The sequence below is a fragment of the Oncorhynchus keta genome, chromosome 6 (assembly GCF_023373465.1).
Source record: "Oncorhynchus keta strain PuntledgeMale-10-30-2019 chromosome 6, Oket_V2, whole genome shotgun sequence".
NCBI classification, from domain to species: Eukaryota; Metazoa; Chordata; class Actinopteri; order Salmoniformes; family Salmonidae; genus Oncorhynchus; species Oncorhynchus keta.
The window spans coordinates 19,973,807-20,000,611 of record NC_068426.1 but is presented as its reverse complement, the minus strand read 5'-3'; the positions used below and the strand labels follow the sequence as shown (position 1 = coordinate 20,000,611).

At 42.2% G+C, this 26,805-nt stretch overlaps 2 protein-coding genes across 7 annotated transcripts; both read right to left on the bottom strand.

Annotated features, from left to right (window-relative positions):
• Positions 1-175: 175 nt before the first annotated feature.
• On the bottom strand, positions 176-12,162 carry LOC118385192 (smoothelin-like). The gene is made up of 8 exons (XM_035772119.2): positions 11,880-12,162; positions 8,224-8,390; positions 2,557-2,632; positions 2,276-2,401; positions 1,853-1,907; positions 1,617-1,737; positions 1,293-1,444; positions 176-990 (listed from the first exon to the last, which is right to left on the bottom strand). The coding sequence occupies exons 2-8, from the start codon at positions 8,365-8,367 to the stop codon at positions 843-845; spliced, it is 822 nt and encodes a 273-aa protein (XP_035628012.1). The 5' UTR covers positions 8,368-8,390; positions 11,880-12,162; the 3' UTR covers positions 176-842.
• A 2,155-nt stretch (positions 12,163-14,317) lies between these two features.
• On the bottom strand, positions 14,318-24,996 carry LOC118385190 (solute carrier family 35 member E4-like). 6 transcript variants are annotated; one of them, XM_035772116.2, is made up of 4 exons: positions 24,795-24,992; positions 24,179-24,305; positions 21,677-22,290; positions 14,318-16,839 (listed from the first exon to the last, which is right to left on the bottom strand). In XM_035772116.2, exons 3-4 carry the CDS (start codon positions 22,269-22,271, stop codon positions 16,319-16,321), a joined length of 1,116 nt encoding a protein of 371 aa, XP_035628009.1. In that variant the 5' UTR covers positions 22,272-22,290; positions 24,179-24,305; positions 24,795-24,992; the 3' UTR covers positions 14,318-16,318. The 6 variants fall into 6 exon arrangements, with proteins under 6 accessions (XP_035628009.1, XP_035628006.1, XP_035628005.1 ...); XM_035772113.2 differs by lacking the exon at positions 24,179-24,305 and having other exon boundaries at positions 24,795-24,996; XM_035772112.2 differs by lacking the exons at positions 24,179-24,305; positions 24,795-24,992 and adding an exon at positions 22,810-23,112.
• Between the last annotated feature and the right edge of the window lie 1,809 nt (positions 24,997-26,805).

Genomic DNA, 26,805 nt, shown 5'->3' with positions numbered 1-26,805 from the left:
AGCCTTCACAGTCTGGTGAGCTAGAGTAGAGTGCCAATATTTTGAAGAATCACTTCCAAACTGTATGCATTTTAGGCTACATAATGTAGGCTATGTGACTAACATAGTGCACTATCAATAGTGGAGGGAAAAACATCCAAACCATTCAAGATGAAAATACAAATGCAGGACAGGGTATGGCAACTCTGTGTTTATATAGTATGATTATAGTCTGTCTCTGAGCACATGGTGGTCCTGAGTAGCTTAGCCAATAATAAGTCAGTGTTACTGCGAGCCAGTCACTGCATTTTATTTGCCCTGGATCAAGATTCCTTTGGGTCTAAACTTTGATGGAGTAGACTTCAGGCATATTTTCCATTTTTAAATAGTGACCAAATACAGTAATGACTTGGCAACAATCCTCATTCAGGCTGAAAATGGTGTGGGTTCCCCGTAATATAAATGCAGTAGTACTCTATAATGTGATCAGAACAAAATACATGTTCACAAATCAAACCACATCGTTCACATTACATTTGACCTCATGTATCTTTAACCCATACATAGCCTATCCACAAAAAGGCTTTGTAGTCAGGGCACAGCAGCACCATAAAAAGCCATTCCCAGATTCTCCATGGCTCTGACTGAGATTATATCAGATGTGTAATCTCAGTGGAATGTACTGATCCTACGTGCCAGCTGTCCTCTCAACACATACACAGAAAGTGTCAGCTAATACACACAAACCAATACAAAGATACACACAGTTAATACAAAATCCCAGCTATGTGCTTAAAAGGCACTGCAGCAAACTACAAACTCTTATATGCCCTCCCCATCCCCATATTGCGAAACATCCGTTTCTAGAGTTTCTTTTTGGTTTTAACTAGGCCTTTCTCCACCAGGCATCGATAGAACTCCTGGATGTATGTGTACACACACTTCCAGTCAGGCTCACGCATCCGCAGCAAGTCTTCAACGTCCAGCAGAGGGGGGCAATCTGCCAGCCTTCTACAGCCAAAAGAGAGGAGAGGAGAGGAGAGAGACACATGCCTGAGCAATCACAATCATTGTCCCCAGGCAGGATCCACTGGCAGCTGAGCTAGTAGACAATACAGATTTTCTTTTTTTCCTGAGAGAAGGTATTTTTGTCAAGTTCAATCGATCACTGCACAGCCCTTGGGGCCTTCTTGTGCATCTATGAGTAGAAAGTGACTTTTGTCAGAGTAGGTTTTCTGTGGCTGAGGGTGTGTGTGTGTGTGTGTGTGTGTGTGTTTCAATGTTTGTTTAGAATAGATACATAGGAAACTCACTCTGCAGTGCTGAAGGCCAGCTCAAAGTTGTCTTTGCGTGCGTTGGGGTTGAGTATGGAGTACTCAAATGCATCTGGGAAGAACCTGTGCACCAGTGCACAGAATGCTATGCCATCACTCCAACTGGAGGAGAAGTTGCGGATGTCCACCCCCTGCACATGGTAAGGGAGGAGGGGACATAAAAGGGAACACCAAAGAGAGCGAGGAGAGGGAGTGGATTTACAAAGACATTGATCAAGTGAAGTAAGGTTATTGGTATGCTGGGGATACTGTGGGTAGAAAACAAGAATATATTCATAAGATAGTGAGTCCTCAAATGCTTACCTCATATGGTTCGGTTTTGGCCCTGCACCAATCCAGTAACATCTGCTTGACATTTTTCATGTTGGGTTCTGCAACGACAGGGGAACACTGATGGGCTGGTGCCATAGCTGGGTTGGCCATGCTGGGGAGAGAGGATAAACACGTTATTTAACACACTCCTAGTATCACAACTTAGACAATGCAGAATTTGATCGATCACACGTGAAGCATGGCTGGCTGTTAGCTCAATGACTCACCTGCCAGTTGTTTTAGTGAAGGAGTTGGTGGTTGATGCAGAGAGTTGGCTGTGCACTGTAGAGAAACAGAAGGGGGCATGTAGTGATTTTGAGTAGGGAAGCAGGTCATCTCTCACAATCCCACTTTGACTTGAAAGCTTGGAGAGAGATAGAGAGTGTGAGAGCGAGAGAGAGCGAGAGAGAGCAAGAGAGAGCGAGAGAGAGAGAGAGAGAGAACCAGCACTTGGTCTGCCTCTACTGATAGCTACTTTATTGAGGAAAAACTTTACTTTCTATGCCTGATATGTGATATGTGGTTATTCAACCTATCTATCTTCAGATGCATGCACTAACTGTAATTCGCTCTAGTTAAGAGCATCTACCAAATGACTAAAATGTAAAAATATGTGTGTGTTGTGTCCTTCGCAGGGATATGATACTAACTGTGGGATCTTTGCTGGTGGTTGCTGGTCTGGCCTCTGTTCATTCCCATCCGTCCTGTGCCTGCTTTACTCGAAGCCTGCTGCCTCAGGTCATCTTGCCTGGACCCCCGCTCTTTCTCTCGCTTCTCTTTAGAGAGAAGTAGAGGGAGAAAAAGAGAATTGTAGTATTAAAATTGGAAGTAGGTCAGCGAGTGGACATTCAAAGGGGTTGTCAGGAGTGATAGCAGAGATGCAATCCTGTCACATTTCACGTTGAAAAAAATATAAGCTCTCTGATCTTACCTCTCTTCTTCTTGAGCAAGTCCCTCAATGCAGCGCGGATCATTCGCCTTTCATCAAAATCCACAGCTTTATCCAACTGTCAGAGATAAACCCATGTAGAAACCAAAAGATGAGGAGACCAAGGCCAAACTCAATAGTAATGGCGTCTTTTGTAGGCAATAACTCCACCATGGTTTGTTGTGTTGTAGCCTGAATTCTAAATTATTAAATATATTTTCTCACCCATCTACACACAGTACCCCAATATTGTTGTTTTTAAAAATGTTAGCAAATTTATTGAAAATAAATACAGAAATATCTCATTTACATAAGTATTCACACCCCTGAGTCAATAGTTTGTAGAAGCACCTTTGACAGTGATTACAGCTGGGAGTCTTTCTGTATAAGTCTTTAAGAGCTTTCCACATCTGGATTGTGCAACATTTGGCCATTATTATTAAAACAATTCTTCAAGCTCTGTCAAATTGGCTGTTGGTCATTGCTAGACAACCATTTGCAGGTCTTGCAATATATTTCCAAGTAGATTTAGGTCAAAACTGTAACTGAGCCACTCAGGAACATTCACTGTCTGCTTGGTAAGCAACTCCAATGTAGATTTAGCCTTGAATAACTCTGAATGCTCGGCTATGAAAAGCCAACTGACATTTACTCCTGAGGTGTTGCACCCTCTACAACCGCTTATTATTATTATTATTATTTGACCCTGTTGGTCATCTATGAGCGCTTGAACATCTTGGCCATGTTATAATCTCCACCCGGCACAGCCAGAAGAGGACTGGCCACCCCTCATAGCCTGGTTCCTCTCTCGGTTTCTTCCTAGGTTCTGGCCTTTCTAGAGAGTTGTTCCTAGCCACCGTGCCTCTACATCTGCATTGTCGGCTGGGTTTCTGTATAGCACCTTGTGACATAGGCTGATGTAAAAAACGGCTTTATAAATACATTTGATTGAAATATGATTGATTGTGTTTTAGTTTATTGTCCTGCTGAAAGGTGAATTCATCTCCCAGTGTCTATTGGAAAGCAGACTGAACAAGGTCTTCCTCTAGGATTTTGTCTGTGATTAGCTTTGTTTCATTTTTATCCTGAAAAACTCCCCAGTCCTTAATAATTACAAACATACCCATAGCATGATGCAGCCACCATTATGCTTGAAATATGGAGAGTGCTACTCAGTAATGTGTTGTATTGGATTTGCCCCAAACATACCACTTTGTATTCAGGACAAAAAGTGAATTGCTTTGCCAAATATTTCACTGTGTTACTTTAGTAAACAGGATGCATGTTTTGGAATATTTATATTTTGTACAGGCTTCCTTCTTTTAACCCTGTCAATTATGTTAGTATTGTGGAGTAACTACAATGTTGTTGACCCATCCTCAGTTTTCTCCTCTCGCAGCCATTAAACTCTGTTTTAAAGTCACCATTGGCCTCATGGTGAAATCCCTAAGCGGTTTCCTTCCTCTTCAGCATGGTTTTTGTAGGGTTTTTGGATAAATGCAGAAAATAAGGTCTGTGGTAAACCAAGGCAGAGGAGATCTTATACAATTACATCAGCTAATGTCACTTTTTGTGAATTTTGAAGCATTTATGTCATTAAAAAACCCATAACGCACATACAGGCTTCCTAATTAATAAAGGTCATGTTAACTGACTGATATCATCTCATAGATCAAAACGTATAAGATCTCATAAGCCTATCCTTTCTCCATTCATTTTGCCCATCGGAATGGCTGAACGAACTAGAGGTAAATCATTTCCGTTTTTAGGACTACAAGCTGGCGAGATTTACAGCAAAGTTTATGGAAATACTGGCAAGATACATGTCTCCCCGCCCTAACAATGGGAGTCGTTGTGTACAAAGCGGCATGGCAGGCTGTCTATCTCTCACCTTTCTTTGGATTGGCGGATACATCTCATTATTGTAATCCTTATTTGAATATTCGAAAAGGGGTTGTTGACCAAATTCGACACTCATTAACCTCCATGCTAAAAACTCCTTACTTGGTGTGCGAAACAACAAAAAAAGGTCACCTGCTGTCTATTGGCAGGTGTCATTGACCCAGCTTTACTCTACAAAATATGTCATGGAAATGGCAGATATAGGATAAATTATCTAAAGATAGCCTACACTGGATTTTCTTTATTATGACAAATGTTGATGGAAACAAGTGTTTTTCCGAATAAGAAATCATTGGCGAATACTCTTGCAGGTAGGCAGAGCACGTGATGTCATCATGTGGCCTTACTATACCCTTCACTCCACATTTCATTCTAAATGCCTACTGCTTGCAAATGTTTTTTTTTCAACTGTAAACAAATAATGCTTCTTTGCAGGACAAGGATTGCCCTGACTTTCAAGAATGCCTGAATTGTTTCACCTTGCTTTTCTGGTTGGCTGGATGCAAGTTTCACCATCCAATTATTACAGATCTACAGGAGTGCAAGTCTCACCATGGCACGGACCGTGGAGATACATTGGCACATGATAATTATTAGAATATGGCAAATACTAGTAAATTGGCTTCTTTGCTGCCCTTCTTGACACCAGGCCATCCTCCAAAAGTCTTCACCTCACTGTGCATGTAGATGCACTCACACCTGCCTGCTGCCATTCCTGAGCAAGCTCTATACTGGTGGTGCCCCGATCCCGCAGCTGAATCAACTTTAGAAGACGGTCCTGGCGCATGCTGAACTATCTTGGTCGCCCTGATGCCTTCTTCACAACAATTGAACCGCTCTCCTTGAAGTTCTTGATGATCCGATAAATGGTTGATTTAGGTGCAATCTTACTGGCAGCAATATCCTTGTCTATGAAGCACTTTTTGTGCAAAGCAATGATGACGGCACGTGTTTCCTTGCAGGTAACCATGGTTGACAGAGGAAGAACAATGATTCCAAGCACCACCCTCCTTTTGAAGCTTCAGTTTGTTATTCAAACTCAATCAGCATGACAGAGTGATCTCCAGCCTTGTCCTCGTCATCACTCACACCTGTGTTAACGAGAGAATCACTGACATGATGTCAGCTGGTCCTTTTGTGGCAGGGCTGAAATGCAGTGGAAATGTTTTTGGGGGATTCAGTTAATTTGGTATGGCAAAGAGGGACTTTGCAATTAATTGCAATTCATCTGATCACTCTTCATAACATTCTGGAGTATATGCAAATTGCCATCATACAAACAGAGGCAGCAGACTTGAAAACTCATATTTGTGTCATTCTCAAAAATGTTGGCCATGACTGTATATACAGTGGGGAGAACAAGTATTTGATACACTGCCGATTTTGCAGGTTTTCCTACTTACAAAGCATGTAGAGGTCTGTAATTTTTTTTAAATCATAGGTACACTTCAACTGCGAGAGACGGAATCTAAAACAGAAATCCAGAAAATCACATTGTATGATTTTTAAGTAATTCATTTGCATTTTATTGCATGACATAAGTATTTGATACATCAGAAAATCAGAACTTAATATTTTGTTCCAAACATATATTGTTACCTATATGTCTGCGGCAGAGAGACGAGAGCACATGAGAAAATTAGTTTTGATCAGTCATGGACATAAGTGCTGAAAACATGTTGGCTCATAATTTTAAAAAGATTGAGAATAAGCTATAGGATGAGAAGTTTTGGCACAGGTACAGCCAATTAGCGCTAGTTAATGCTAGCTAGCAAAAGGCATATGTTTTTATTTTACACACACACACACACATAGTGGGGAGAACAAGTATTTGATACACTGCCGATGTTGCAGGTTTTCCTACTTACAAGGCATGTAGAGGTCTAATTTTTATCATAGGTACACTTCAACTGTGAGAGACGGAATCTAAAACAAAAATCCAGAAAATCACATTTTATGATTTTTAAGTAATTAATTTGCATTTTATTGCATGAAATAAGTATTTGATCACCTACCAACCAGTAAGAATTCCGGCTCTCACAGACCTGTTAGTTTTTCTTTAAGAAGCCCTCCTGTTCTCCACTCATTACCTGTATAAAAGACACCTGTCCACACACTCAATCAAACAGACTCCAACCTCTCCACAATGGCCAAGACCAGAGAGCTGTGTAAGGACATCAGGGATAAAATTGTAGACCTGCACAAGGCTGGGATGGGCTACATGACAATAGGCAAGCAGCTTCGTGAGAAGGCAACAACTGTTTGCGCAATTATTAGAAAATGAAAGAAGTTCAAGATGACGGTCAATCACCCTCGGTCTGGGGCTCCATGCAAGATCTCACCTCGTGTGGCATCAATGATCATGAGGAAGGTGAAGGATCAGCCCAGAACTACACGGCAGGACCTGGACAATGACCTGAAGAGAGCTGGGACCACAGTCTCAAAGAAAACCATTAGTAACATACTACGCCATCATGGATTAAAATCCTGCAGCGCACGCAAGGTCCCCCTGCTCAAGCCAGCGCATGTCCAGGCCTGTCTGAAGTTTGCCAATGACCATCTGGATCCAGAGGAGGAATGGGAGAAGGTCATGTGGTCTGATGAGACAAAAATAGAGCTTTTTGGTCTAAACTCCACTCGCCATGTTTGGAGGAAGAAGAAGGATGAGTACAACCCCAAGAACACCATCCCAACCGTGAAGCTTGGAGGTAGAAACATAATTCTTTGGGAAAGCTTTTCTGCAAAGCGGACAGGACGACTGCACCGTATTGAGGGGAGGATGGATGGGGCCATGTATCGCGAGATCTTCCCCCCCTTCCCTCAGTAAGAGCATTGAAGATGGGTCGTGGCTGGGTCTTCCAGCATGACAACGACCCGAAACACACAGCCAGGGCAACTAAGGAGTGGCTCCATAAGAAGCATCTCAAGGTCCTGGAGCGGCCTAGCCAGTCTCCAGACCTGAACCCAATAGAAAATCTTTGGAGGGAGCTGAAAGTCCGTATTGCCCAGCGACAGCCCCGAAACCTGAAGGATCTAGAGAAGGTCTGTATGGAGGAGTGGGCCAAAATCCCTGCTGCAGTGTGTGCAAACCTGGTCCAGAACGACAGGAAACGTATGATCTCTATAATTGCAAACAAAGGTTTCTGTACCAAAATATTAAGTTCTGCTTTTCTGATGTATCAAATACTTATGTCATGCAATGAAATGCAAATTAATTACTTAAAAATCATACAATGTGATTTTCTGGATTTTTGTTTTAGATTCCGTCTCTCACAGTTGAAGTGTACCTATGATTTAAAAAAAATTACAGACCTCTACATGCTTTGTAAGTAGGAAAAGGTGCAAAATCGGCAGTGTATCAAATACTTGTTCTCCCCACTGTATATATATGTCTGTCTCTGTGTGTGTGTGTGTGTGTGTGTGTGTGTGTGTGTGTGTGTGTGTGTGTGTGTGTGTGTGTGTGTGTGTGTGTGTGTGTGTGTGTGTGTGTGTGTGTGTGTGTGTGTGTGTGTGTGTGTGTGTGTGTGTGTGTGTGTGTGTGTGTGTGTGTGTGTGTGTGTGTGTGTGTGTGTGTGTGTGTGTGTGTGTGTGTGTGTGTGTGTGTGTGTGTGTGATGTCATTACGTCCAGCTGTTTTTATCAACCCAAGATAAATAGAAACATACCTTAGCAGGCAATTGTCACATCTATTTTCTAAACGTCGACAAAAAAGTAATTGGACAAGATAATGGAAACAGTTTATGTGAAGTATGCACTACTACTGCCTCACCAGTTTATTCAGGACTTCCTCATCCTCAATAGCAGATAACTGCTGACTGTTCAGTATGCTTGACGGTGTGTCACTGGGGTTCGTCTCGGAGGTCTCGTTTGCAAACACAGCCCCCGCCACTCCCTCATGAGGTCCCGCCTCCATGTCCAACGCACTGTATGGGACTTCTAAATAAGGTAAAGAACAGAGATAAGGGGGCTCCAATGGCAAGAACTCCTACACAAATATCCAAAGAGCCAGAACAAATAACATCATTAGTTTGAATTTGTATGTATTTTAGATCCCCATTAGTTGCTGCCAAGGCCCTCTTCCTGGGGTCCAGCAAAATGAAGGCAGTTATATACATCATTCAAAACTATTACATTTCAAAACAGATTTCACAACACATTAAGTGTGTGCCCTCAGGCCACTACTCTACTACCACATATCTACAACACAACATCCATGTGTACATGTGGGTGTGTATGCATGTGTCTATGCCTGTGACCCTTCACAGTCCCTGCTGTTCCCTATAAGGTGTATTTTTATCAGATTTTTCCACTTTCACAAGTTACTTGATGTGGAATAGAGTTCCATGTAGTCATGGCTCTATGTAGTACTGTGCACCTCCCATCGTGTGTTTTTGACCTGGGGACTGTGAAGAGACTGGTGGCATGTCTTGTGGGGTGTGCATGGTGTCTGATCTGCGTGCTAGTCGTTTGAACAGACAGCTCGGTGCATTCAACATATCAATAGTTCTCACAAATACAAGTCGTGATGAAAGCAATCTCGCCTCTACTTTGAGCAAGGAGAGATTGACATGCATTTTAATATTATATGTCGTTGATGGATCCATGGCAAGCAGTTGCATAGCTAGCAGACATACAGGTAACTGCCAAAATAAAGGAAACACTTGACTAAATGAGGGATACAAAATATATTGTAAGCTGGTGCTTCCACGCAGATGTGGTTCCTGAGTTAATTAAGGGACAGATCAACATTTACATAATGGGTATCTGAAGGAAAATGGGGGAGGGTCATGCTTTTTCAATTTCAGTCAAGGGGAGGTTTTAGTAATTTTTTGTATCTAGTCCAGGGGAGGGTCATGTAATTTGTAATGGATGAAATTTCAATATTTCTCAGTGTTTTATAATTAGTTGCTTATTAGCCTATATATCGATGTGTGCCCGATGCCACCCCTCATCTCTGATTCTCAGCTGGGGCTATATCAAGTGTGCCTATCGGCTATTTAGTGTGGTCTCAATCAAATTATCCACAGCCTATAGGCTATGAAGTGCATGCTCAGAGAAGCACAGAGCAAAGTTATATTTCTAAGATAGCTGCAGGGATGGTGTAAATATATCTACGCTGCATTGCACACTGCAAGGGACATTCCAACCCTGAGCCCCGGCCTGTTCTGCTCTTGCTGATCAAAAACATTTTAGTGTACTGCCTAACCAATAGCTTTGCTGTGTAGTCCTACAGTGGGAGTTCAGGAGGAGAGTCAAAGGTTACTTCTGTAAATAGTTTTTGATTAGGCCTAGTCCAAAAAATGCTTTATCTTGCGCACGGACTAGCCTATAGCCTGTGTTCTGTTCAGTTTGAGAAGGAGAGCGTGAAGATAAAGAGGACCAGAGGTCAACTTTGATAGCTTGCTACTACTGTAATAGAATTGATTAAAAACAATATGTTTGTTGCCCATGATGTATTTATCAGAGTTATTGACCTCACAATAAACCCGATTTGAGTAACATTGTTGTGCTGAAACTTGAAGCAGCAGCCAAGGCACAATCAGTCAGAAATGGAAGCTCATTGTGCTGAAAGTAGGCAAAGTCGAGTTGCCATGTAATGCTGACAGGACAAAGAACAGTTTCTATAACTGCATATCTAAGGCTCTGGTCTGTCCAAGAAGTGAGGGTAAATGGTAGACATGTTCTCTGCTATCCACTTTGTTGTAATTATATTTTGGGGTATAGTGAAGGGTTCAGGGAGGGTTTAGGTCAAAGTATACTTTGCTGAAGGGAGGGCCATCCACTTTCATTTCAAAGAGGTCCAATTTTCTCCATGTAAACCTTATTATAAATAACATTAATTCCCTAAGCAACAACATGTATAAAAATGCCCAGTTTCCCATTATTTTAGATACCATGGCTTGAAGAGATCTCAGTGAATTTGAAGAGGGGTCTCAAGTGTGCATAAGGGGTTTAAAGTGTGTGTGTCTCGGTCACCAGATCTTAACGTAATGGTGAAGGTGCATGAAGGTGGAGGAATTCAAATATGACGTCATTGTTATTAGCACTACCCACGGAGTTCTTAAACTACGGCGTGCAACATGGTCCAACGTGCCGGTTCATCAGCACAAACAACTTTTTCGTTTTGTCTAATTGCCGCCATCATTGAACTAGAATTGGGATCATGTATACTGTGTTAATGCCGATACAAAAGAAGAGTAACGGAGGACAATGTACAATACGTAGAATTTAGCAAACGAGGCATTTGTGGTAAGTCTTTATGCACCTTCACTATTGAACATTTATGGGAGATTCTGGAGCGGCGCCTGAGACAGCATTTTCCTCCACCACCAACAAAACACCAAATGATGGAGAATTGGTGTCACATCACTCCAGACACTTGTCGAATCTATGCCAAGACCCAACGCCCTGTTGATGCCCCATCAAGACACTATGCTGGGGTTTGATTTATTTTGGCAGTTACCTGCACATAGGCCTACATTAAACATATGATCATCTTCAACCATCTCTCTCTTTTCGCTGAACCAGAGATAGATCTGAAGAACGGCAGACTGACAGAGCAAGACAAGTGTGTGTGTGTGTGTGTGTGTGTGTGTGTGTGTGTGTGTGTGTGTGTGTGTGCAGTATTTGCGTGCTAGAGATAAAATAATGTTTTTGGTGTGTGGAGATGAGAGGACTAGCCCTGTCTACATGAATCATTATAAGTACACACCATCATTAATGTAAGCTAGTTATATAATTACATTCATAAAGCTAACAGGGTTAGGCAGCATTGACATTTAGAGCGCTTGGGACTATAAGGTTCTATCTGCACTTTTGTCTAAATGAAGTTATTGATGTAGCCTTGTTCTGTTCAAGGCTCTCTACCTCTTTAGCACTAGAAATACCACAATTTATATTAAGGTCAAAATAATACTAGATACAAAACAAATTGCTGACACCATTCATACCAATTAGGGTTCGTAAATTTAAAGACAATTATCTCAGAATCATCTTTATAGCAGCGTTCTCATAATGTAAACGCATAACACCATCTGTTCGACTTGTAGTCTGTCCAGTAATCTGAATATAAACAGTGAGTGGGTCTAAACTGACATAAACCATGCTACTCTAGAGAACTGTTTGTGTTAACACTGAAGTGCCCTCATTCTCTCTGCAACCAGCCTAGACCAGCACACAAACAGTATAAAACATGTACAAATATAGTAATCTAGCTTCGCACATTGTAACACCAATCATCCATGAAATTTGCACAGAGGACAATAGATGGATAGAAAGACAGATGACAGACAGACTGATATTACTACACACACAGTAACTAAACATACAGTACATGAAGTGTAACATCAATTCATATAGAGGAAGCTAAAAGCTGTTATAGGAATTGAGACAACAGGAGAGTCAGAGTGATAGTCACACACCTACCTGTTTTGTGGGTTCTGTCTGTGTCTTGGGGGACAACGCAGCAGCTGTTTGCGACAGGGGATGGAGACTTCAGTTTTACCGTGATGTTCAGTTCAGTACCCCTGTCCCACTTTCTCCTCTTCCTCAGACTTGCACAGGAGAGTGCTCAGCCCTTTAACACCACATTCCCTGCCTCAGAGTTGGACCAGGATGGAGGAGGAGGAAGAACAGAATGAATCATGGGACTGTCGGTCCTCTCCTCCCTCACTACTTCCTTCAAAACTCTTCTCCTCAATTGACTCTTATGTCATGCAAAACTTTAAGAGGCATAACTAGAGAGAGTACCATGTCTTTGTAATGACACCATTTTGACAAAAAGCTCTTAATCAACTCAGCGGGTGAGTGAAGAGTTGTTTAGAGAGCCCTATATACAAATAATTGGAAAGGAAGTGAAAGGGTTAAATACAAGGGAAGAAGGGGAGCAACAACACTGCCTTATTCAGGCAAAAAAGCGACTGTTCACTGTTTACAGAGAGCCAAGACATCCCTGTATGGAAAGACAGAACACACACACATTTGGCAGAAGATGGATAACAAATCCAATCTACTTTCAGTATGTTATTTTCTTAAGGTTGAGACTAGTGATGGGGGGGGGGGGGTTGATACAATTACATAGAGATATTTGACGATATACAGTGCATTCCGAAATGATTCAGACCCCTTACCTTTTTCCACATTTTGTTACTTTACAGCCTTACTCTAAAATGGATTAAATAAAAAAACATCCTCAATCTACATACAATGAAAAGCAAAAACATGTTTGTAGACATTTTAGTAAATGTATTTTAAAAAACACAGAAATACCTTATTTACATAAGTATTCAGACCCTTTGCCATGAGACTCAAAATTGAGCTCAGGTGCATCCTGTGTCCATTGATTATCCTTGATTGGAGTCCACCTGTGGTAAATTCAATTGATTGGACATGAATTGGATTGGCACACAGCTGTCTATATAAGGCCCCACTGTGACAGTGCATGTCAGAAAAAAAACAAGCCACGAGGACAAAGAATTGTCCGTCGAGCTCCGAGAAAGGGTTATGTCAAGGCACAGATCTGAGGAAGGGTTGCAAAAGATTTCTGCAGCGTTGAAGGTCTCCATGAACACAGTGGCCTCCATCATTCTTAAATGGAAAAAGTTTGGAACCACCAAGATTCTTCCTAGAGCTGGCGGCCTGGCCAAGCTGAAAATCAGGAGAAGGGCCTTGATCAAGGAGGTGACCAAGAACCCAATGGTCCCTCTAACAGAGCTCAAGAGTTCCTCTGTGGAGATGGCAGAAACTTCCAGAAGGACAACCACCTCTGCAGCTCTCCACCAATCAGGCCTTTATGGTAGAGTGGCCAGATGTAAGCCCCTCCTCAGTGAAAGGCATGACAGCCCACTTGGAGTTTGCCAAAAGGCACCTAAAGGACTCTCAAACCATGAGAAACAAGATTCTCTGGTCTAATAAAACCAAGATTGAACTCTTTGGCCTGAATGCCAAGAATCACGTCTGGAGGAAACCTGGCAACATCCCTACGTTGAAGCATGGTGGTGACAGTATCAAACTGTGTGGATGTTTTTCCAGAGGCAGGGACTGGGAGACTAGTCAGGATCGAGGGAAAGATTAACAGAACAAAGTATAGAGATCCTTGATGAAAACCTGCTCCAGAGCGCTCAGAACCTCAGACACGGGGGCGAAGTTTCACCTTCCAACAGGACAATGACACTAAGCACACTGCCAAGACAATGCAGGAGATCAGTCTGCAAAAATGTCTAAAAACCTGTTTTACTTTGTCATTATGAGTTAGTGTGTAGATTGAGGGACAAATAATTTTTTAAATCAATTTTAGAATAAGGCTGTAACGTAACAAAATGCTAAAGTCAAGGGGTCTGAACACGGTCCGAATGCACTGTATCGTTTTGACAATATCACAATATTATTTTGCGCTAGTTGGCTGTACCTGCCCCACAACTCCAGTATTTCTCCTTCATAGCTTGTTCTAAATCCTCTTAAAATAGGGAGCACTTTTATTTCCATGTCCCTCTACAGTAGACATTTGGTGAGCAATACATTTGGAACATTGAATCGCTATATCGCATGTTGGTACCGAATATCGTGAGCTCACTGGCAACTCCCAGTCCAAGTTGAGACTGGGGGATTTGAGGTCAAACATATCAGTAACTGGGAAATGCCTCCACCACGTGGTGAGCTCAACTAAATACATACAGAGTAGTACATAGGTTAGTGCTATACGGGAACCTTGGGACATCCCTACCCTTACCTTCACCATACCAGTAGTGTGGCCAGCTACTTTACCAGTGTTTTCAGTTAGTTAGCAAACTGTACTTTGTGTGTTTGCTTAGTGTGTCTAGACATGCCATTAAGCTTTTTGTTAATCTAAAGACAGGAGACATATGTTCTTGAACCAGTATATATTTGAGCCAGCCATGATTGTAAAATACATTAATATAATACAATGATTTACATTTAACTTTTGCAGACATCAAAAACAGTACATACACATGAGCCCGATGCTGTAAAGGCAGCATCTCCAAAACTCGGCAGTGCAATATGAGCTTTGCCCCACCCTCAAAGATAACTCCGTATGAACAAATCAAACTACGATCTGTGAAGCTGGTATAGTCATATATATATATTCTAAGGGCTGTGTGATTGAAAAGCCCTCATTGTCAATCCAAAGGTACTAAACCAAATTGGCTTTTAAAAACAGTAGGCAATTTAACAGATTATAAACAGTTGACAAACCGTGGTTGTGGGCAGACATGCTTTCAGCTGCTTGATCTCTCTTCAACTGCTAACTTACATAAGTCATTAAACAAATGGTCTTTAACAAGCCATGTTGAAGACTGAGGTATTTAAACTAACATCAATAACAAGACCCTCTTGAATGTTAAAACAAATGGGTGACTGGCATGAATCTGATCTTCATTCCAACGTCTGTTATCAGGTCGAGGCTGGCAACAAATCATTCTGTCTCTACTGCTGTGCATATGGCAACATATTAGGGGAAAAAAGAACAGGTGGGTAACAAAATATATATAACCATTTCCCATTAGAGAGCAACTTTGTTGTCCAGTGTCTATCCGAGGCTGAACAGAAGCTAAACCAAGAAGTCAATTACCAACTTTGGGAAACCCTGCTATAGACAAGATACCGTAAGTGCTTTCAAACTTCAAATTACATGTTTTTTTTTTTTTTACGTAGATGGCAAAACTAAAACATCCGTTGTCCTTTCTAAGACCTATAAAACAGCAATGTCCCTTACCCACTTCAAAAAGCAGAAGAAAAATAAACAAAACTAAAATGTCTTAATAAATATTAAAATGTATTGTAATGGGAGTTACAATAACACTGTCCAGCAGAGGTTAAGGGAGACTAAACGTAAAAGGTTAAAAATAGAGGCACCCTCTGAGTGGAGACATGTCTACTCTGCCAGGTTTCATTTCTGTTCGGCCCAGGAGCGGCAGGAAGGAGGATCATGAAATCCTTTTTATGATCTCTCCCAGAAGAAAAGAACTGTACTAAAGATGAGTGAGACTCCTTAGAGTGAATGGGCCTAATAATAGAGGTTTTCTGCAGTGATAACTGCTGTTCAGGTTGGAGGTTATTAAACTGATTATAATAGGTTCCTTTTATTAAGAGGAAATGCAATAAGAGGTCGCTGAGCAGGACAAAGTGCTTGCCTCAGATCTGCGCTTCACCATGCAGTAGATTAACAGTGTGGCTCACTGACCTCCATGCCTACAAACAGCCAACAGAAATTATATGCCGACCCTGTTAGCTTGCATGTCTCCACCAATGTAAACGTCATCTAGACAAAAGCTATAGCACTAGAACAAATGCTACACCCCCCCATATTAAGATCCACCACATAAAAAGCTGCCAGGAAACCTCATTCACACTGATACAAGACCAGGGGAAGGATAGGTAACAGTACCATGCTTATTTTTATTTTATTTGTGCCCATCTATAGGTGTTCCTAGTCCTTCCCTCCCAACATCCCATTGAGCACTCACTCATGTTGAACATTTTCACAGTGGAGTAGTGAGAGCGACACCTCATGAGATATATCACATTGTGTGCTCATGCATGCATATACCAGGATGTGTGCACGTATGGGTATTAGAACAGTGAAAACTCAACTGTCACTTTCAGAAAGGCATCAGATTTTGTGTCAGCTGGCCTAGACTGACTTCTATGAGACCATGGCAGAAATAAATACATTGGCACAGTGAAGAGGTAAAAACGACCCAACAAACAAGTTCTGTCACTCATGTCATCATCAACTATGACCTCATGAGGTTGAAGCCCATCTCCTGATCCTCTCCACAGAACCACCTGACTTAACTAAGCAACAGGGTTGCTGTAAACAGTCCAACTCCTATCCTCCTCCTCTCTCAGTCTCTCTTGTCCTCTCGCTTGCCTTCAGCATCCCTGCTCCCCTGCTGGTCTTGGGGGGGTTGTGATGGGCCAGCGATGTCCTCCTCCCTCCCACGAATGAGCGCCCTGGCTTTGTCTCGCCGTGCGTCCATGTAGTCTGAGATAAATTCAGAGTTCTGGTAGATGAGCATGCCGGAGAGTGTGAGTGCCACGCCGACGCAGCTGAGCGCTGACATCTCGTTGCCGAACAGCAGCTGGGAGAGCAGCAGGTTGCCCACCACGCTCAGGTTGCCGAGGATGTGCAGGGTGACGGCGGAGGTGAGGGTTATGACGCAGCAGCTGGCCAGGTTGTACATGACAGAGCCCAGGCAGCTGAGCAGGATGAAGAGCCACAAGTTGTGGTCATAATGCATTGGAGACTCTAGCACGGCCCAGTTCTCCAGGGCCAGAGCAGCTACGGCCAGGATGCAGAAACTGGGGATGGACATCAGGTAGAGCAGGAACACAGAGTTGATCTTCTCCTCCTGGAGCAAGATACCTGAGAGAGACACACAAGGAAAACCATTTAAATATAACCTACATAGAGACAGAACACACACACAAAAGTAGGCTTAACACGCAGTGGTCAAATGCAAAGTCTGCCATGTTCAGAACATCAAAATGTCAGCGGTTTGTTAACTCGGGAGTGGATTTGACATCATGAGACGAGCAAGCTCATTATCATTACAGCTCTGTACAGTACACGCTGTACACTGACAAAACAAGTAGGTCAACAGCAAATATATGAACAAGTTCATACTGGTCAAATACAGAACCAGGATTCAAATGACACATTGGTCAGATGATTTTAACTAGGACACCAATTAAGCCAACATAAACCTCCAGCTGACATCAATTCCTAGGGGAAACAGAACACATCGATGATTCCTTACCTACGTTCGGTATTCATAAGTGGATGGACATTCTGCGCTTGACAGTGTGTAATGTAGTGATAGGACTTAATTACGGTAAACAGGTTGGAGCTCTCTGCCTGTTTTTTTGAGTGCTCCAACCAATGTTCCCTCTAAGTTGCGGGCCTGCGAGGGTGTGTGCAGCTACCTGCGCACAGAAGAAATAAGCGTGCGGATAGAAGCTAGAGTTTCCCCCGTTAACACTATCAACGTTTCACTTTACTGTGGGAATTGTGATCGAATCAATGCAATACTAGCCACTTTCAATGCAACAGGCCAATACAAAATGAACTATGCAGTACTTAGCATGCAAAAATAACTATGCAAGAGATTTTGTTGTAGGCAGAATGCAATAGTCCTACTCAGATGCATTGACAGGCACTACTTAGGCCCGTATTCTACACAGACCGGTGCACCATAAGCAATCAGAGCTGTAGTAGGCCTATATCCAAAACAGACCATTACCATATATAGATCTGTGCCATTCACTTAACTTTTTTATTCATTTCACCTTTATTTAACCAGGTAGGCTAGTTGAGAACAAGTTCGCATTTACAACTGCGACCTGGCCAAGATAAAGCAAAGCGACAAACAGCAACACAGAGTTAGTTACACATGGAATAAACAAACATACAGTCAATAATACAATAGAAAAAAAAGTATATATATATATATATATATACAGTGTGTGCAAATGAGGTAGGATAAGAGAGTTGAGGCAATAAATAGGCCATAGTGGCGAAATAATTACAATATAGCAATTGAACACTGGAGTGATAGGTGCAGAAGATGAATGGGCAAGTAGATACTGGGGTGCAAAGGAGCAAAAATAAATAAATACATTATGGGGATGAGTTCGTTGGATGGGCTATTTACAGATGGGCTGTGTACAGGTGCAGTGATCTGTGAGCTGCTCTGACAGATGGTGCTTAAAGTTAGTGAGGGAGATAGGAGTCTCCAGCTTCAGCGATTTTTGCAGTTCGTTCCAGTCATTGGCAGCAGAAAACTGGAAGGAAGGGCAGCCAAAGGGGGAATTGACTTTGGGGGTGACAAGAGAAATATACCTGCTGGAGTGTGTGCTACCGGTGGGTTCTGCTATGGTGACCAGTGAGCTGAGACAAGGCAGGGCTTTACCTAGCAAAGACTTCTTGATGACCTGGAGCCAGTGGGTTTGGCGATTAATATGAAGCGAGGCCCAGCCAACAAGAGCATACAGGTCACAGTGGTGGGTAGTATATGGGGCTTTGGTGACAAAACGGATGACACTGTGATAGACTACATCAACTTTGCTGAGAAGAGTGTTGGAGGCTATTTTGTAAATTACATTGAAGTCAAGGATTGGTAGAATAATCAGTTTTACGAGGGTATGTTTGGCAGCATGAGTGAAGGATGCTTTGTTGTGAAATAGGAAGCCAAGTCTAGATTTGATTTTGGATTGGAGATGCTTAATGTGAGTCTGAAAGGAGAGTTTAAAGTCTAACCAGACACCTAGGTATTTGTAGTGGTCCACATATTCTAAGTCAGAACCTTCCAGAGTAGTGATACTGGACGGGCGGCAAGGCGTGGGCAGTGATCGGTTGAAGAGCATGCATTTAGTTTTACTTGCATTTAAGAGCAGTTGGAGGCCACGGAAGGAGAGCTGTATGGCATTGAAGCTCGTCTTGAGGTTAGTTAACACAGTGTCCAAAGAAGGGCCAGAAGTATCCAGAATGGTGTCGTCTGCATAGAGGTGGATCAGAGAATCACCAGCAGCAAGAGCGACATTATTGATGTATACAGAGAAGTGAGTCAGCCCGAGAATTGAACCCTGTGGCACCCCCCATAGAGACTGCCAGTGGTCCGGACTACAGGCCCTGTGATTTGACACACTGAACTCTGTCTGAGAAGTAGATGAACCAGGCGAGGCAGTCATTTGAGAAACCAAGGCATTTGAGTCTGGCGATAAGAATGTATTGATTGACAGAGTAGAAAGCCTTGGCCAGGTTGATGAATAAAGCTGCACAGTATCGTCTCTTATCGATGGCGGTTATGATATCGTTTAGGACCTTGAGCGTGGCTGAGGTGCACCCATGACCAGCTCGGAAACCAGATTGCATAGCGGAGATGGTACGGTGGGATTCGAAATGGTCAGTGATCTGTTAACTTGGCTTTCGAAGACCTTAGAAAAGGCAAGGTAGGATAGATATAGGTCTGTAGCAGTTTGGGTCTAGAGTATCTCCCCCTTTGAAGAGGGGGATAACCGCGGCAGCTTTCCAATCTCAGACGATACGAAAGAGAGGTTGAACATGCTAGTAATAGGGGCATTTTAGAAAGAGAGGGCCCAGATTGTCTAGCCCGGCTGATTTATAGGAGTCCAGATTTTGCCGCTCTTTCAGAACATGTGGGTGGAGCAAGCTGTACATATAGGGACAAACATAATACTGTAGAGCAAAGGTGTACATTAGACCACAAGAGGAAGATACACTTAGAGTGCATTTGCCATTCTGGTAAAAACAGGAAACCAAGAAATAACAGAGGTAATGGCCAAAGCCATAAAATGCATAAATGTGCCATAAAATGCATAAATGTTTAGGGTAAAATGCATTGTCTATTGTATAGGACAGGAAACCAAAGTAAGGCCATGAGAGCATAGGACAGCTGGACATATCAAGGTCAGAGGGACACACAAAGGAGGGGGTCAGCCAAATGACCAACAGATGGACTATAGACATAGGACATATATTTTTAGGACATGAAGAGAAGAGACATAGTCTACTAGTCCTAATAAGGACAGACATACCAAAGAACACACCAAGCTAAACATAAGGGGCCCATAGGATAAGATGGGCATGTATTATTTTTGGGACATGAAGAGGTCCCGCCACCATTATAACTTAACTGAAAGCAGATATGAGCATTATTGGGCGTGAACAAGCAGGAAGCACAGATTGAAAGATAATGGTGGCAGATGGACTGAGGGAAGTAACTTCATTTGCATGTGGGATGGACTCATATGTTGTATGTGTATAAATACAGAGCCATTGCTCTGGAAAAGGGTGTGTTCCGCAGACCATCTAGGCTTCTGATATGTTTGTATTAAAAGCCTATATTGAATTCACAAGTTATTGTAAGTGTTCTATTTTGTAACGATTCTCCACAACAAACATCAGCTATCTGGATTTGGGTGAAGGAGAAATGGGGGGAGTTGTTGTGGGGGTGCAGGGCTGTTGACCGGGGTAGGGGTAGCCAGGTGGAAAGCATGGCCAGAGAATTGCTTAATGAAATTCTCAATTATCGTGGATTTATCGGTGGTGACAGTGTTTCCTAGCCTCAGTGCAGTGGGCAGATGGGAGTAGGTGCTCTTACTGGACTGTTACATATATCCTGAACTGTTGTTTATATCCTTTGCTAGTTAGTAAGTTATTAGCCCAGTTATAGATCATTTGTAGGCGGCAATGGGAGAGTGATTGGTTCCTACAAGAGCACCAAACTTGTGCATTTCTAGACATCCTTGAAAAGCCAGTCAGGTAAATAGATTATTTTTGTCCTAAAAGGGGAAGTTGTATGGGAATAATTATACATTTTATTTTGTAAAGTAGTTTCTTGCATCAAACACCACAACAACATTTTCAGTCACCTCCTTGTCTGATGGACAAGTGGATAAACAGGTTAATGTCAAGCCCTGCATGTTTTTTTCTTCAAAAGTCTCATGGAATGTAGGCCTACATTGAACACCACATTGGTTGCTACTGAAGGTTGAACGATAGAACAGCTATTTCCATGTTAAAATGTTAATGTCTCCATAGTTTTTGATGGTAAGGCCTACATTATGATCAAATAGCCACAGTAGACTACTTGACCACCGTTAAAACTAACTTAAAGCGAGTACAGCCTCAGTGTTCACAGTAAACGTGAGCCGGAAGTTGCACAGAAAGTTTGCACTCAGCAGACCTGAAATTTGCTCAGTGGTGAAAAGAATTAGAGGAAACATAGGCTCAAACCAGTTTACCAGGCAGGGACTAGTCCTTTTTGATACATTTTCCATGGGTAAACTCTTGTCAGTAGTTTTGAAAGTTTCCTTAGCAACAGGCAACACAACATCTCTAGCTAGACTGGGTGTGTCACTTGAGGAGTGACTCAGAGCATCAGTGAAATGTTCCAACCCTAACTGCAGTGTGGGAAGTTTAATATAAACATAGGATTGAAGGGAACACCAAAACTACACTGATAGAGTATTTCAGTTAGGGGCATTATTTTCCACTCTCTTGAAGGGAAACTATTAAAGTACACAGGGCCATTCTGATTTATTCCAACATTAACACCCATACGTTAATTGCTTAGGCCTACCACAGTTATACAGACAATGTGTCAACACCCATCAGAAATGCAACATAATAACTATTATAAAAGCATAATAAAAAAGTTAGCAGCTGGGACTTTACTCACTTTGCTGGATGGTTTTGACACCTCTCAACATTGTTGCAGCAAAAACGAAGAAGCAACCAGTCTGGTCATACTGGACCTCGCCCATGATGCTGAACGAGGCCCCCAGACAGATGGGCATCATGGCCGTGTATTTGAGGATGTGATGCTGCTTGCCCAAGATAAGGGTGGAAATCGCCAGGGTGAAGATTGGCGTGGTGGTGTAGATAATTTGGGCAAATGACAGCTGGACATAGTTCAGACCCACGTTACCAAACGCAATGCTGGCACAAAATGTCAAGCTCAATAGAAACACCTTCCATTTGGCGCTGTTGGTAAGGTCCTTATGCTTGTCAACACCGCCTTTGTGCTGGAGCATTCGAAGTTTAATAAGCCAAAAGTCCACCACTATTGCTGTCAACATGTGCAGGGCCGATAGCAGTAAGGGGTACCTGAAGTTGTACACTGCAAATATCCATTTGTTAAGACTGGAGATAGTTGTCCCCGTCACAAGCCAGACAATGACAGCGGACAGAAGGTGCAGCATCTCCCCCAGTGGCCTTTTCCCCGTCTTGCGCCGTGTCGCCTCGCATTTAGAGAGGCCATCGGTGGTAATCATGTTCTTTTCATCCTCTTTTCTGTAAGACAAACACATCTTGACTTCGTAATGCAAGAACATCACATTCGTGTCTGCACAAACTGTCCCGATTGCGTAACCCTTTTCGATATGGTCGGCGTTAGCTAGCCGTTTTCAGCTGTATAAAATGTCTCTCATCCTGATAATCGTCTCACAAAATAGATCTAACCTAACTAACTTACTTGAGACGATTCTGTCGATTACATATCCATAGTGTTCTGTGTTGTTTTGCTGAGGTAAACACGGCTTTTTTTTACACCATGCTGAGACACGTGTTACTGTTTTGCATAGGAGATGGTTGTGTAACCAAATAGTAGTGACAGATGCTAGCTAGAGAGCAAGACAAGTGCGAAGTGGTGGGTAGCAGGAGATTGTTCTTCCTTGGAGAACTGCGGACTCTCCTACATCCTCTACTGGTGCGTCCGTGATTGTTTACAATTTAAAATCCCCAAATGATGACACAGAAAAGTTTTCAAATGGTATTATATTGGCTACATTCAGCTGGCTATATTTATCCTACCGTTGTTTGCCATGAATTACGTCGCCGGCCCGGAAATCAAACGGCCACTCGCTCTTGCAGCGGCTCCAGTTGCAAGTAATGCCCATATATAGAAACTTACTTCATGCGAGGTGTCTCGTCCTATCAGCAGAACTACGGCAATTCCTATACATACATTGTTCACACATTGAAAAGATGAGGCCCCGCAAGGTCCTACACAGCGAAATGAGTGCACGGACCCAGCGTCATCATTACGTCCTATTTCACATGCTTTGCGTCATCCGTGAAGTACGGAGGTAAAAGTAGTTTATATTGGATATTAGGTTCTCTCGTCAAAACATGCGATGACTATGAAGATGGTATATTCTGAATTGGATGGATGGAGAAAATCCACACTTTAAAAAAATATATAAACATATATATATATATAAAATATATATATAAAATACATAGTGAGTGAGGGAGTGGACAAAAAATCCACCGTCTTTTGTTGTTGTTGAAATGTATTTATTTTTTATTTGCTTTCAAGCTTCAATAGCACTTACACAAAGCGTGCCCTGACTATTAAAATTATATATTCTGAATCCGGGAATGATGGACACATTTTTCTCCTAAAACACTTTTTCAATAAATATATAATTATCATGATCATGGCACACTAGGTGTAAGAGGTATTGAAGATTGAAATCCCAAATCGTATTATTTAAAAATAACAATAAAAGTAAATAAAAAGGTGATGATTTATCTCCATCCACCCCTGATTCAGAATATACCATCTTCATAGCAATGGCATGCTTGGTTCAATAGGTATTGATGAGAAAATCAATATCCACCAAATATCGAATATGTCTTGGCGATGTTGGCTCGCTAAACTCATGCGCAGAAATAAGTCATCGGGTCAAACGGTCGTCTAGCGCCGAACTGCGCGTGTGCACGCCATCAACACAAAGGTGTGACTTTCACGAGGTTGGAGTAATAACATGTTCAACTACTTATTAAGACATTGGCTCCAATCGAGGTTGTGCCTTTAGATTGCGAAAATGAACAGCTAATGATATACATTTTTTTAACTTCTCAAACCCCGGTCTGGTCTGCTTGACAAGCGTTCCAGGAAGTCTCGCGATGTTGCGTCTCTGGGTTTAGAAACTCTGCCTATTCTATCAGCTTAATTTATTATATAAACTACCCGTATACCTAAACAAGTCCGATTCAAACGTACAGTCAGACCCGAAAGGCCTGATAAACGATCACAGAATCGACAGCTAATGTTGCCCACTGCAACAATTGACCAGCTAAAATAGCGAACGTGAACCATGTTCCCCAAATGTCACATCACGCGGCAGCATAACGGCATTAATGACTATTAGTTGTGCCTTTTGGTTACATTTACCTCTGTAGTTGTGTATCTTTGTCTTGGTAACATCACAAAAAACATCCCAGGCGAACGAGCTGAGCTGACTGCCTCAGTGCCCGGTTATCGCCCGATCAGCTGTACCGCTCACGTCACTGCTCTCTAACTGCAACCAATAGATATTGTTACAACTCTGCAATCAGAGATATTACAACACTGTATATAGACATAATATGACATATGAAATGTCTTTATTCTTTTGAAACTTGTGAGTGTAATATTTACTGTTCACTTTGTTTATTTCACTTTTGTTTATCAATTTCACTTGCTTTGGCAATGTTAACATATAACCCATGCAAATAAAGCCTCTTGAATTGCATATATATTTCTTAATTAAAGGAAGAGATAAGAATCCCTGCGGGAAATGAATGGAGAAACATAACGCTCCGCCCAACAGACTGTTGACCAATCGCGTTCACGTTATCATGCTGTGTCACGCGGTTGCTAAACTAATCCCTTCTAAAAGCCAGGGTATGAGTCGAGAAACGTGCTCATTTTCTTCGAAAGAACGCAATGTCACGATTTCAAAGCTTTACGATATTGCAGAGAACAAGTTCATCATCACATATATCGGAAAAGATTTGTAACGTTATACCTCTTGTTCACGTAAGTCATGTTAATGTTTTTTTTTGTTGAGCTAACGCCCAAATAACTCCCATTTACTCCTTGATGGAGCGATCTCCCTGTCCCTGAATCACCCAGAATGCACCGCGCGGCCAATTGACAACGTATGTGCAAATTTACACACGACGTGCGTAAATACGATTCCAATGGGGTTTCTCATCTCCTCAAAAGTATTTATGCTACAATCACCCTCTTATTATTATTATTTTTTATTTTGCCCTAATTATCAAAAGTGTTGGAAAAACTTCTCAATAATCAACTGACTGGCTTTCTTGATGTCTAGTATTCCCTGGTATGCAATCTGGTGCTGCTATTTTTATTGACTTGGCCAAAGCTTTTGATACGGTAGGCCATTCCATTCTTGTGGGCTGGCTAAGGAGTATTGGTTTCTCTGAGGTGTCTGGGCTGGTTTGCTAATTACCTCTCTGAAAGAGTGCAGTGTATAGTCAGAACATCTGCTGTCTCAGCCTCTGCCTGTCACCAAGGAAGTTCCTCAAGGCTCGATCCTAGTCCCCACGCTCTTCTCAATTTACATAAACAACAGGTCAGGCAGTAGGACGCTCTCTTATACATTTATATTCATATGATACAGTCTTATACTCAGCTGGCCCTTCTCCGGGTTTTGTGTTAAACGCTACAACAAAGCTTTCTTAGTGTCCAACAAGCTTTTTATGCCCTTAACCTTGTTCTGAACACCTCCAAGACAAAGGTCATGTGGTTTGGTAAGAAGAATGTCCCTCTCCCCACAAGTGTGATTACTACCTCTGAAGGTTCAGAGCTTGAGGTTGTCACCTCATGCAAGTATTTGGGAGTATGGCTAGAGGGTACACTTTTCTTCTCTCAGCACATATCAAAGCTGCAGGCTAAGGTTAAATCTAGACTTGGTTTCCTCTAACGTAATCGCTCCTCTTTCACCCCAGCTGCCAAACTAACCCTGATTCAGATGACCATCCTACCTATGTTAGATTACGGAGAAATAATTTATAGATCGGCAGGTAAAAGTGCTCTCGAGCGGCTAGATGTTCTTTACCATTCGGCCTTTAGATTTGCCACCAATGCTCCTTATAGGACACATCACTGCACTCTATACTCCTCTGTAAACTGGTCATCTCTGTGTACCTGTCACAAGACCCACTGGTTGATGCTTATTTATTTAAAAAATATTATGCCTCACTCCCCCCTATCTGAGATACCTACTGCAGCCCTCATCCTCCACATACAACACCTGTTCTGCCAGTCACATTCTGTTAAAGGTCCCCAAAGTACACACATCCCTGGGTCGATTCTCTTTTCAGTTCGCTGCAGCTAGCGACTGGAACGAGCTGCAAAAAAACACTTAAACTGGACAGTTTTACCTCCATCTCTTCATTCAAAGACTTAATCATGGACACTCTTACTGACAGTTGTGGCTGCTTCGCGTGATGTATTGTTATTTCTACCTTTTTGCTTTGTGCTGTTGTCTGTGCTCAATAATATTTGTACCATGTTTTGTGCTGCTACTATCTTGTGCTGCTGCCATGTTGTGTTGCTACCATGCTGTGTTGTCATGTGTTGCTGCCATGCTATGTTGTTGTCTTTGGTTTCTCTTTATGTAGTTTTGTGGAGTAACTCTTGTCGTGATGTGTGTTTTGTCCAATATTTACATTTTTAATCCCAGCCCCCATTCCCGCAGGAGGTTTTTTACCTTTTGGTAGGCCGTCATTGTAAATACGAATTTGTTCTTAACTGACTTGCCTTGTTAAATAAAGGTAAAAAAAAAACATCTTCTGCTGCCACTTACAGTATTGACTGTGCATCAGCCTACTATTCTGTAGTATGAATTCATTACACTTTGTGAAACAATTGCCCTACCAACTACCCCTGCACCCATTACAACTTCACCACTATTCCACTACTTTGGCCCTATTTGATCCTACTCCAGGCCTGCAGCCTGGGAGGACGGGACACTATAGTTCAAAACGTCTGGTAACTATTTTGCAGTA